Here is a 12,650-nt window from a genome sequence, read left to right on the forward strand (position 1 = left end):
ATTTTCTTATCTGACTTTTCAAAAAAGGGTGTCCAACAGCCGACTCCTTGACAGTTGTAGACCTGTGACACCACCTCCCACCCCCAGAGTGGCCAGAATCTGATTAAAGTTAATTGGAAAACATTTAACAAAATGAATTTAAAAAATAGAACAAAAAAGATATTGATGTTCTGTTTTCTAAGTTAATCTGCAGAGATCCTTATATATATGTTTAGTGGCACCATATCTATTTGAGTTTTTGACACCCTTTTTCTCCATGATCTCCCAGTGGACTCATAGTTCTAGATCCTACAAAACCAGTTTGTGGAGGCCTAGTTTCCTGAAACCTGGTTCAGAACTACTAAATAGGTTTCAGAAAAAAAATCAAGAATTTCCTGGATTATTGAGTATTGTTTTTGTATCCTTCAACACAGTGCCTGGGACCTTGTTCGTTGGTAGATACCAAATAACAAGCATTTATTAAGCACCTATTATGTGTAAAGTTTGTGTTGAGTAAGTTTTAAAAATATCTCATCTTGGAAGCAGCTGGGTGGCTCAGTGAATTGAGAGCCAGGCCCAAAGAAAGGAGGTCCTAGGTTCAAGTCTGGCCTCAAACAATTCTTAGATGTGTGACCTCCATTGCCTAGCCCTTAAAATCCTTCTGCCTTAGAACCAATACACAGTATTGATTCCAAGATGGAAGGTAAGGGTTATAAAAAAAATCTCATCTTATCCTTACAACAACCCCAGGAAATTAGTGCTACTATTAACTAGGTGCAACAGGGGATAGAAAGTCTAGCCTTGAGTCAGGAAGATGAGTTCAAATTCGGCCTCAGACACATACTAGCTGTGTCATCCTGGACAAGTGTGGATATGAGAATAATAATAGCATCTACATTCCAGGATTGTTATGAAAATTGAAAGACATAATAATTATAAAGCTATTAAGACAGTTCCTGGCACAAAGAAAGTGTGATAAAAATGATAGTTGCTATCATTATCCTTCTTTTACAGGTGAGGAAACTGAGACAGACAGAGGTAAGGTGACTTGCCCAGGATCACTCAACTGGTAAGTGCTGGAGGCGAAATTTTGACTTAAGTCTTCCTGACTCGAGGCTGAGCATTCCATCCATGGCAGGGTCTCTGAGCTAGTAATGAACTCAGGTGTCCCTACCTCTAAGACCAGGGTTCTACCCATGCACTACCTGATTGTAGACATTTAATTTTTTAGTGAAGGAATAAATGACCTTTAAGACATTATCATAGACTATGATTATCTTGGATCATTCCTTGAGCACTCTGAGCCTGGGGATAATTGTAGGCTTGAACCCAAGGACACTTCAACAGGCTTAGGTAAAGAAAGGAATAAATAAAACTCTCTCTCTCTCTTTCTCTCTCTCTGTCTCTGTCTCTGTCTCTGTCTCTCTCTCTCTCCCCACTTTATAATGTCTTATTCTTTTCCCCTGATCTCTGATGTCTTTGTCTGATTTCCACAGGTGATATAATAAATTCGTGTTAACAGTTGGAAGCCAAAGATCCTGGGGATAGGCCATGATATCGTCAAACCACACCATCCAAGAGCCCCTTGTTTTCTTTCTCTTGGGAATTCCAGGCTTGGAGTCAATCCACCAATGGCTTTCTATACCTGTGTGCTGCCTAGGTGTGGCTACTGTTGTGGGTAATGTGACCATCTTGGTTGTGGTCGCCACAGAGCCTGCCCTACACAAGCCTGTGTACTTCTTCCTCTGTATGCTCTCCACCATTGACCTGGCTGCATCCATCACCACATTGCCTAAACTTCTGGCCATCCTGTGGTTTGGGGCTGGCCACATTGCTGCTGCTGCCTGCCTGGCCCAAATGTTCTTCATTCATGCCTTCTGTATGATGGAATCCACAGTGCTGCTAGCCATGGCCTTTGATCGTTATGTTGCCATCTGTGACCCATTGCGGTATACCACCATTCTCACTGACACAGTCATTGCTCGGATTGCCTTGGCTGCTGTGTTACGTGGTTCATTGCTAATGTTTCCTTGTCCATTCCTTATTGGGCGCTTAGCCTTCTGTCGTAGCCATGTAATCCCACACACATACTGTGAACATATGGCTGTGGTGAAGTTGGCTTGTGGGAACACCATGCCCAACCGAGTGTATGGTTTAACAGCAGCATTGCTTGTCATTGGGGTTGACTTGCTCTGTATCGGCCTCTCTTATACACTCATTGCACGAGCTGTCCTCCGTCTCTCATCCCGTGAGGCCAGATCCAAGGCCCTGGGAACCTGTGGCTCACACATCTGTGTCATTCTCATTTCTTACACACCTGCTCTCTTTTCCTTCTTTACTCATCGCTTTGGCCGCCATGTCCCACTTCACATCCACATTCTCCTGGCAAATGTCTACCTGCTCTTCCCACCAGCACTCAATCCCATTGTTTATGGTGTTAAGACCAAAGAGATCCGAGATCGAGTACTTCGAGTGTTCTTGAGGGACCAGAGTTCTGGGAACAAAGGACTAGGATGATTTGGAGGCAGGAAGTAAGATAACTAGACTTTAGTATCACCAAGAGGACATTCTTCTAAAAGCTAAAGGAAAGCAAAGAGAAAGATCAGATTTTGGTATGAAGAAAGAACACCTTCCCAAGAGCCAGTTGGAGTTATTTCAGCAAATCCAGGCCACAATGATTATCTAAGAGCTCACACCACTACTTTTCTCTCCCTCTCTAGGAAAGGACACATCGGTTGGTTTTCCATCTCAATCCTTAGATTATCCCCACTCATTGGTATCACTACCTCACAGAGGGATTCCCTTTTAATGTCCTGGAGTGTGAAATCATTTATTTGAATTATTTTATGCCATCTACCTATTTTGCTAAACATAAGGTCTAGATATTAGTCTTTTTCCACCTGGACTTCATCCTCATTCTTCTACTGCTTCATTTCTTAGATGTCCATTCCTTTGCTCTCCTGTCACCTATGCCCCATGACTTCCATTTCTGTACTTTCTCTGCCAGCAGAAATTTTCTGATGGGAATCACTCAATTTAGTTGTGAGATTATCAGTCAAAGAATATCAAAATTGAACATATCTTTAGAGATAACTCAGTGCTCTCATTTTCTAGATAAAGAAACTGAGATAGTGAAAAGAATAGATTTACCTTGAACTTGAGTCATTCCAACTTGGATAGGTGTCTATGTACTAAAAGATCTTTTTCTTCACCCTAAAACAGAGGAGTTGAAATGATCAGCAGATGACTCTGAAGTGAAGAAATTCAGAGAGAGATGCAATGGCTATGACAATATCAGAGAGACACTGAACAAAGATAATGTATCTAGAAAAAAACAGAGATGTAATACCCATTGGCTATGATTCCAGAGTTTTGGTTTTGAGTGCAGATTAGAATGCCTTAATCTCATGATGCCTTTTCTAGGGATTCATGTGTAAAAGAAGATATGACCATGGTTCAGTCACTGACATCAGGAATTAAAACAAAAGACATAATCTTACCTTTAGGTTATTCTACTTATCTTTTGTTCAGTCACTCTTTAATTGATTATGTTAATTTATGACCTCTCACTTGATTAAAGGGTCATAAATTGAGAATTTCATTGGGTGATCCTAAAGAGAATTCAGAAACTGTTATCAAGGAAGCAACTATGAGACCAGTAGAGTGAGTGACTTGCCTGATTGAAAGCAGTATGATGAGAAATCCCAAGAGTAAAGTGATAACCGTATTGCTTTGGAGGTCAAAGGTATGGATTTTCCTGGCTATTCATGTGGTCTGGCCACATAATTTCCCTTTATAAGTACCCTTCATGAGTAGTCATCAGTTACATGTGTTTTCTTTGTGCAAAACCTATTCACTAATGGGTTGGTTACATTTGAAGAAAGTACACTTCATGTATATATAGGGAAAATCTTTTCTTGTCATTTTATTTGGTATACTATTGAATTAAATTGCCTTTTATTTCAATACAGGTGTCTTTTGACTGGTTGATAAAGGTAAACATATTTATATGGGCTTTTGAGAGTAGAAAATGCTTTATATTATTTGGAAATTTTATCAACTGTTCTGCTATTTAAAACTAGCTTTGTATGGCTAAAAATAAATTGTTGAATACAAAAATTGACCACAAAATCAGATCTCACAGACATTTCATCTCAGAGACATTTCTTTGGAAGGTACAGATCTCCATTCTATATAATATAATCCTTTATTATAATGAGTAGATCATATACTTCCTTAATTTGTCCCTCAACATAGAATTCTTCTGAGTTCTCTTTCTCCCCAGAACTTTGCTTTAAATAGAATAGTTTCATGTCCAAAGGGTGCTAAAATACTGTTTGCCCTTTGATCCATCCATGGCATTGCTTGGTTTCTACCCCAAAAAAAATAATAAGGAAAAAGACTTGTACAAGAATATTCATTGCTGTGCTCTTTGTGGTGGCAAAAAAAAATGGAAAATGATGGGGTGCCCTCCTATTGGGGAATGGCTGAATAAATTGTGGTATCTGTTAGTGATGGAATACTATTGTACCCAAAGTAATAATGAACTGGAGGAATTCCATGTGAACTGGAACAACCCCCAGGAATTGATGCAGAGTGTAAGGAGCAGAACCAGGAGAACATTATATACAGAGACTGATACACTGTGGGACAATAGAATGTAATGGACTTCTCCATTAGTAGCAATGCAGTGATCCAGAACAATTTGGAGGGATTTATGAAAAAGAGCACTATCCACATTCAGAGGAAAAACTGTGGGAGTAGAAACACAGAAGAAAAACAACTGCTTGATCCCATGGTTCATTGGGAATATGATTGGGGATATAGACTAAATGATCACCTTAGTACAAATATTAATAATATGGAAATAGATCTTGATCAAGGAAACATGTAAAACCCAGTGGAATTGTGTGTGGGCTACAGGAAGGGGTGGGGGAGGGGAGGGAAAGAATATGATTTTTGTAACCAAGGAAAAATGTTCTACATTGACTAATTAAATAAAATTTAAAAAAATAAAAATAAACAGAATCGTTTCTCCACTAGCGTGGGTAAATAAATTTTCTCTTCATTATATAATTTTCATCTCTGAAAACTAATAAATCAGCATCATGTTTTTTTACCCTTTCTTCTCTAATAAACAATACTGTCTAATGTAACTCTATTTTCTATTAGAGTTTCAATTCATTATATTTTGAAGCCTGTTAAGCCCCTATACACAGGTCTTTGGAAAGAGATACCCCTGTACTCTTAGGTGATCCTTACCCTTAATAGTGAAATTACATCATCATATATATAAAGAAAAATGCATGCCTAAGGCCAGAAATTTCATGAGTTCTTCATTATCTCAAGCAAGATCAATCAGAGTTCTTTCCATTGGAACAATATTTTATTATTCAATGTATATGAATTGTTATTTTCAAAGACTGAAAACTATAAAATGTGTAGCATGCAAAAATTAATTTAGAATTTTCAATCTTCCTTTGATGAGTCAGAAAGAATTTTCTAACTGATGAGACTTTAAAGTAATAGTTATGAATATTAATTCCAATTGTACTAGGAAAAAAATCAGAAGGGCCAGTAGATAAAGGTTCTTTTATGGTAAATTGGATAATCTAGCTCTTAACTATTTTAAGGAACAGTGATTTTTGTCAGTATCAAAACTCCTTCCTTCTATGTAGCTTTTCTATATCTTAGTAAGACCAGAATTTTAGAGTTGGAAGTCAACTTAGAGGTCATGAAGATCATCCAACTCATTTTACAGATGAGGATCAGAGCCAAAAAAAAAAAAAACTTAATCATTTGTTCAAAGTCACACAGGTAGTAATGTAGCATTCTTTCCACACTGTCTTCAGTAGATGGTCCTAGTGAAATAAGTTGTTGTAGTAGGAGTAAAAATAATCATCATTCTTAGTCAGTCCTGATAGTGAGATTCTCTGAACTCAATTTTCTAACTTTTCTCCATTGTAGATGATACTTGATTATACCACTTATTATTTTAAGGCATGACCCATTTATTCCATTATTTTTCTTGTGTTTTTAATAGGAATGAGTGTATGTTTTCCCAAAGGCTTTTCTGCATCTATTGAGATAATTATGTGATTTCTGTTTGGTTATTGACATGGTCAATTATTCTGATAGTTTTCTTAATATTAAACCAATGCATTGCTGGTATAAATCCCACATAGTCATAGTGCATGCAGTGTTGTAGTCTCCTTGGTAGCATTTTATTTTAAAAAATTGCATCTACATTCATTAATAAAATTAGTTTATAATTTTCTTTCTTTGTTTTTGCTCTTTCGGCTTAGTTAACAATATATTTATGTCACAAAATGAATTTGAAAGTATTCCTCTGCCTACTTCCCCAAATAGTTTACATAGTATGGGATTAATTGTTATTTAATTGATTATTAAATTTTACTTGTGAATCCATCTGGCCCAGAGGGGGTTTTCTTGGTCAATTTTGTTTTCTGAGACAGAATTATTTAAGTATTCTATTTCCTCTTTTGTTAATCTCAGTAATCTATATTTTTGTAACTATTCATTTATTACCCTTAGATTGTCAGATTTATTGGCATATAAGTGGGTAAAATAGTTCCTATTGATTGGTTTAATTTATCCTTCATTGGTGGTGAATTCATCTTTTTTTCATTTTTGATACTAGTTATTTGATTTACTTTCCTTTTAAAATCAAATAAATAAATGACCTATTTTAAGTTTTTTTCCATAAAACCAACTTCTGAACTTATTTATTAGTTCAATGATTCTCTTACTTTCAATTTTATTATTTTTTCCTTTGATTTTTAAGACATCCAATTTAGTCTTTGAGGATTTAATTTTTTTCTAGTTTTTTTTTAGTTGCATGTCCAAATCATTGATCTACTTTTTCTGTATTTTATTGATGTAAGCATTTAGAAATATAAATTTTCCCTGAAGTATGGCTTTGGCTGCATCCAATAAGTTTTGATATATTGCCTCCTCATTTTCATTCTCCTTACTAAAATTATTTGTTGTTTCTATAATTTACTCTTTGACCCACCCCTTTTTCTGAGAATTAGATTATTTAGTTTTAAATTGATTTTTGAGTTGACTTTCCATGGACCCTTATTGATTATAATTTTTATTACATTATGATCTGAAAAGGATACATTTATTCTTTCTGCTTTTCTGCATTTGGGTGTGAAGTTTTTATGTCCTAATATATGTCAGTTTTTGTGTAAGTGCCATGTACTATAGCAAAGAGCATATATTACTTTCTGTTTCCATTCAATTTTCTCCAAAGATATATTAGTTCTAACTTTTCTGAAATTTCATTCAGATGCTTCACTTCTTTCCTGTTAACATTTTGGTTTGATTTATCTAGATCTAAAAAGGGAAAGTTGAGGTCCTCCACTAGTATAGTATAGGCATATAGAAATATGTCAATTTTCTCCTAAAGCTCAACTAATTTCTCCTTTAAAAATATGAAGGATATGCCATTTGGTGTATATATATTTAATATTGATTTAACTTCACTGTCTATTTTATCAAGATGTAACTTCCTTCCTTATCTTTTTAATTAGATCTATTTTTACTTTGGCTTCATCTGTGTAAACCTTAAAATTTCTTAGACTTATAAATGTTGGAAATTTCACCATTGGGAAATTTCATACTTGAAAATTTTCCTACTGATAGTCTATTGGAATGTGAACCCCCCTTGGCATGGGAGGGTCCTTCTCCTCCCTACTTAAGATAACTTTAGGACAGAAACCTTTTGCTGAACAATGGAAAGGGCTTTGACCTATGCTTAAGCATAGAACAGGAATTTCTTTGAGTCATGATTGATTTTAGAATTGATACAATAGAGATACTTGGAATGACAGAACCAGGTCTTGGAACTTACAATCTCCACCCTACTCAGTCCTAACAGGATTTAGGAAGGGCTGCAGCATAGATCAAAATTTAATTATTTGAGAATATGACCTTCAACAGACATGAGCAAAGGGGCAGACCTCTGGGCAGTCCTGGGTTAAGCTAGAGCCACCATTGGCACAGGGAAGACATGGACAGTGATTGGTAGATGTGAGAACAGAGGGGAGGGAACTTGGATGGTTTCCTTAAAGATAGCGGGATCTGAGGACTGAAGGGGGTTCGGGAGGTTTTGCTCTGAGAGGTGGTGCTCTGAGAAGTTTTGCTCTGAAGGAGGCTGGAGGTGGAGGCCCCTGAGACTGTTTCTCCATTTTGGTCATGTGAGTAATAGGGACTGATCTCTTTTCTTTGCCTCAGCTATCTAAGGGCTTGGGCTTTTTGGCCCAGCCTAAACAGAGGGGGGGTATTTAAGCCCTATTCCCTTCTCCCCCCCCCCCTCTCTCTCTCTCTCTCTCTCTCTCTCTCTCTCTCTCTCTCCCTTTCTTCCTCCTGTTTGTAATTAAACTCCATAAAGGGTTGACTGCTGACTTGAGTTTTCATTTAGGAATTACATAGCTGAATTCCTTGGCGACCTTAAATTAATATATATCAGTCTTTTAAAGTGATTTCCTTGTCACATCTGAGATTATAATTTTTGCTCCTGCTTTTTTTACTTCAAATGATACACAATAAATTCTGTCACCCCATTACTTTTATTATGTATGTGTCACCCTTCTTCATATGTGTTTCTTATAAATGACATATCATAGGATTCTGTTTTTTAATACACTTCCTTTTTATAGGTGAGTTCATCCCATTCATTTTCACAATTATGAATGCAACCTGTGTATTTCCTTCCATCTTATTTTCCTCTTTTGATCCTGTTCTTTCTCTCCTTTCACTCTGTCCCTTCATATATGTTTTATTTTTTAATCACCATCCACTGAATCCTCCCCTCTTCTATTACCTCCCCTTGTCGTATTCCTCTCCTATTTTTCTATAGGGCAAGGTAGGATTCTATAAACAAATGAGTGTGATTGTTATTCCCTCTCTGAGCCAATTACAATGAGAGTAAGGATTAACTATTGCCCATCACCACCATGATCCTCTTCTTCACTGTAATAGTATTTTATGCCTTGTTAGATGACATAATTTACCCCATTCCACCCCTTCCTTTCCTTCTCTATCAATGAAATACTATTTTTCTCCCCTTGCTTTTTCACATATCATATCATTCTATCAGCTTACTCTCACATTCTTTGTCTACATATACTCCTAATTGCTCTAATACTGATAAAAAAATTAGGAATCATTAATATCTTTCCACATAGGAATACAACTTTAATGAATACCTTAAGCTTTCTCTTATTTATCTTTTTTGTATTTCTATTGAGATTTTTATTTGGACATCAGATTTTCTGTTTAGGTCTAGTCATTTCATCAGGAATACATGGAAATCTATTTTATTACATGATCATTTCCCCCCTGAAATAATGTATATAATTTTGCTGGGTAAGTGATTCTGGGTTATAAACATAGTTTATTTGCCTCCAAAATATCACATTCTAAGCCTTCTAATCCTTTTATGTAGAGGCTGCCGAATCCTGTGTTATCCCAACTGTAGCTCTATGATATTTGAATTGTTTATTTCTGGCTGCTTACAATATTTTCTCATTGGTTTGGGAGGGGAGGTCTCTAATTTAGCTATACTATTCCTGGGAGTTTTCATTTGTGAATTTATTTCAAGAAGTAATCTGTGGCCCTTGCCCTCTCTCATGTGTTGGGGTTTCAAGGTGGCAACTGCAGCAAAGCAAGAGCCTTGGAGTCACCACTGCTGCCAGCACCACTCTAGACTAGACCTTAGGGGCTATCTGCAGGCCCTACACTCAATGAGTTGGAGAAGTCCCGTTGTCATAGAGTAAGATGGATGGTAGCTTTGATTGTGATTGTGGTGAGCTGGAGCCACCTGATCACTAACAAAAGACATCTTCTGTAAACCAACAGCTGCCAGAGCTTTCTATTCAAATAAACAGTAAACAAATAAGGAGGAAAAGAAACAAAACTAACATAGTGCTTACTGGCACCCTAGAAATGATGCTGCTCAGGTCCGATCCAACAATGAATGTATCTGCAGTATGAGGAGAATGTTCAGAGAAGCCTATCATGTGCCTATTTATTCACTTTTTTGTTAAATGTTAACTCATTTAGCACAGTAAAGTTGAGTGCATAGTATGTTATTTCATTCCATTTGAGTTTCTTGAGTGTTTTCTTTAAATTTCTGCAGAGTTTCTGCCCCTATCTTGAGTTATGAATACTGCAATCTTTCTAATTCTCAGTATGAGTTAGAGCTTACAAGCTATAAATTTAAAGGGAACTTAAGAGGCCTGGTTGGCACATGCGATGAGTATCAAGAAACCATCTTGCAGTGGAAGCAGAATTATTTTTCTCCCTTTTTGAAAGATCTTTCTTTTTGATGCCAGTTTCCTACCATGTTTACACAAGTTTATCATTTTGAAAGGAAAAATAATATTAAGCTTTAAAATGGCAGAAAAGTTTGAAAGTCTTATCAACATTCATGGTTTTGATCTGGACTCTCAGTATATGGACTTAAAACCACTGGGTTGTGGTAGCAATGGCTTAGTTTTTTCTGCTGTTGATAATGGCTGTGACAAAAGAGTGGCTGTCAAGAAAATTGTTCTTACAGATCCCCAGAGTGTTAAACATGCTTTACATGAAATCAAAATTATTAGAAGACTCGACATAACATTGTGAAAGTATTTGAAATTCTTTGTCCCAGTGGAAGCCAGTTAACAGATGATGTGGGCTCTCTGACAGAACTAAATAGTATTTACATTGTTTAGGAGTACATGGAGACAAACTTGGCTAATCTGCTAGAGCAGGGCCCTTTACTGGAGGAGCATGCCAGGCTTTTCATGTATCAGCTGCTACATGGGCTCAAGTATATTCATTCTGCAAACGTACTGCACAGAGATCTCAAACCAGCTAATCTTTTCATTAATACCGAAGACTTGGTGCTGAAGATAGGTGACTTTGGTCTTGCCCAATCATGAATCCCCATTATTCCCACAAGGGTCATCTTTCTGAAGGATCAGTTACTAAATGGTACAGATCTCCATGATTTTTGCTTTCTCCTAATAACTATATTAAAGCCATTGATATGTGGGCTGCAGGATGCATCTTTGCTGAAATGCTGACTGGGAAAATCCTCATTGCATGTGCACATGAACTTGAACAGATGAAGCTGATTTTAGAATCTATTCTTGTTGTACATGAGGAAGATCGCCAGGTGCTTCTCAGTGTAATCCCAGTGTACATAAAAATGATATGACTGAGCCACACAAACCCTTAACTCAGCTGTTTCCAGGAATTAGTTGTGAAGCACTGAACTTCCTAGAGCAAACTTTGACATTTAATCCCATGGATCGATTGACCACAGAAGAAGCTCTGTCCCATCCTTATATGAGCATTTATTCTTTTCCAATGGATGAACCAATTTCAAGTCATCCTTTTCACATTGAAGATGAAGTTGATGATATTTTGCTCATGGATGAAATGCATAGTCATATTTATAATTGGGAGAAGTACCATGATTGTCAGTTTTCAGACCACCACTGGCCTATACACAATAATTTTGATTTGAAGTTCAGTGTGACCCAAGGGCTCTTTCTGATGTCACTGATGAAGAGGAAGTCCAAATAGATCCTCAAAAATATTTGGATGGAGATTGTGAAAAGTAGCTGAAGGATCCTGCCTTTGATACCCATTTCTCTACTGAGCCTTGTTGGCAATATCCAGATCATCATGAAAACAAATGCAGTCACACTTGTAACTACAAAATGAGGTTGTTATCATATCTAGATAGCTTAGTTTGGAGAGAGAGTGAAGTTAACCATTACTATGAACCCAAACTTTTTATAGATCTTTCTAATTGGAAAGAACAAAGCAAAGAAAAATCTAATAAGAAAGGCAAGTCAAAATGTGAAAGGAATGGATTGGTTAAAGCTCAAATAGCTCTTGAGGAAGCATCACAGCAACTGGTTGGAAAAGAAAGGGAGAAGAATCAAGGATTTGCCTTTGATTCCTTTATTGCAGGAACTATTCAACTTAGTTCACAACATGAGTCTGATGATGTTGTTGATAAATTAAATGACTTGAATAGCTCAGTGTCCCAACTAGAATTGAAAAGTTTGATATCAAAGTCAGTAAGCTGGGGAAAACAGGAAAAAAGGAATGGCAGATTTGGCTTAGTTAGAAGCTTCTTGGGACAGCCAGTTTGTGAGTGGTATGGAGGAATGATTTCTCATAGATCAGTTTTGATGCCAAGTAAGAAAGGATGAACAGATTGAGAATGAAAACACTTACACCAGTTACTTGGACAAGTTCTTTAGGAGGAAGGAAGATAACGAAATGATAGAAACTGAGCCAATAGAGGATGGCAAGTTTGGGTAAAGAGAAGGTGAGGAGAGTTTTCTTAATAATAGTGGGGAGTTCCTCTTTAATAAGTATCTTGAGTCTATAGGCATCCCACAGTTTCATAGTCCAATTGGTTCACCACTTAAATCAATACAGGCTACATTAATACCTTCTGCTATAAAATCTCCCCCCTCCAGATTCCCCATAAAACATACAGCAGCATTCTGAAACATCTGAACTAAAACACTCAGCAGACAGTTCTTTTTGTATTCATGAAATGTGTTTTGTCTTTTTTATTACTAGTATAAGTCATTTTTACTTTAATCAGACAATGTCATTTTAGTATGGATTTC

General features: G+C 36.7%; 1 protein-coding gene and 1 pseudogene across 1 annotated transcript; both read left to right on the forward strand.

Annotated features, from left to right (window-relative positions):
- Positions 1 to 1,530: 1,530 nt before the first annotated feature.
- Positions 1,531 to 2,496, forward strand: LOC100023514 (olfactory receptor 52P1-like). Its single transcript, XM_001375002.3, has one exon. It carries the CDS (start codon positions 1,531 to 1,533, stop codon positions 2,494 to 2,496), a length of 966 nt encoding a protein of 321 aa, XP_001375039.3.
- Positions 2,497 to 9,686: 7,190 nt separating this feature from the next.
- LOC100023538 (mitogen-activated protein kinase 6-like) lies at positions 9,687 to 12,596 on the forward strand (annotated as a pseudogene).
- The last annotated feature ends 54 nt before the right edge of the window (positions 12,597 to 12,650 follow it).

This window comes from Monodelphis domestica, chromosome 4 (genome assembly GCF_027887165.1).
Source record: "Monodelphis domestica isolate mMonDom1 chromosome 4, mMonDom1.pri, whole genome shotgun sequence".
Classification (NCBI taxonomy): domain Eukaryota; kingdom Metazoa; phylum Chordata; class Mammalia; order Didelphimorphia; family Didelphidae; genus Monodelphis; species Monodelphis domestica.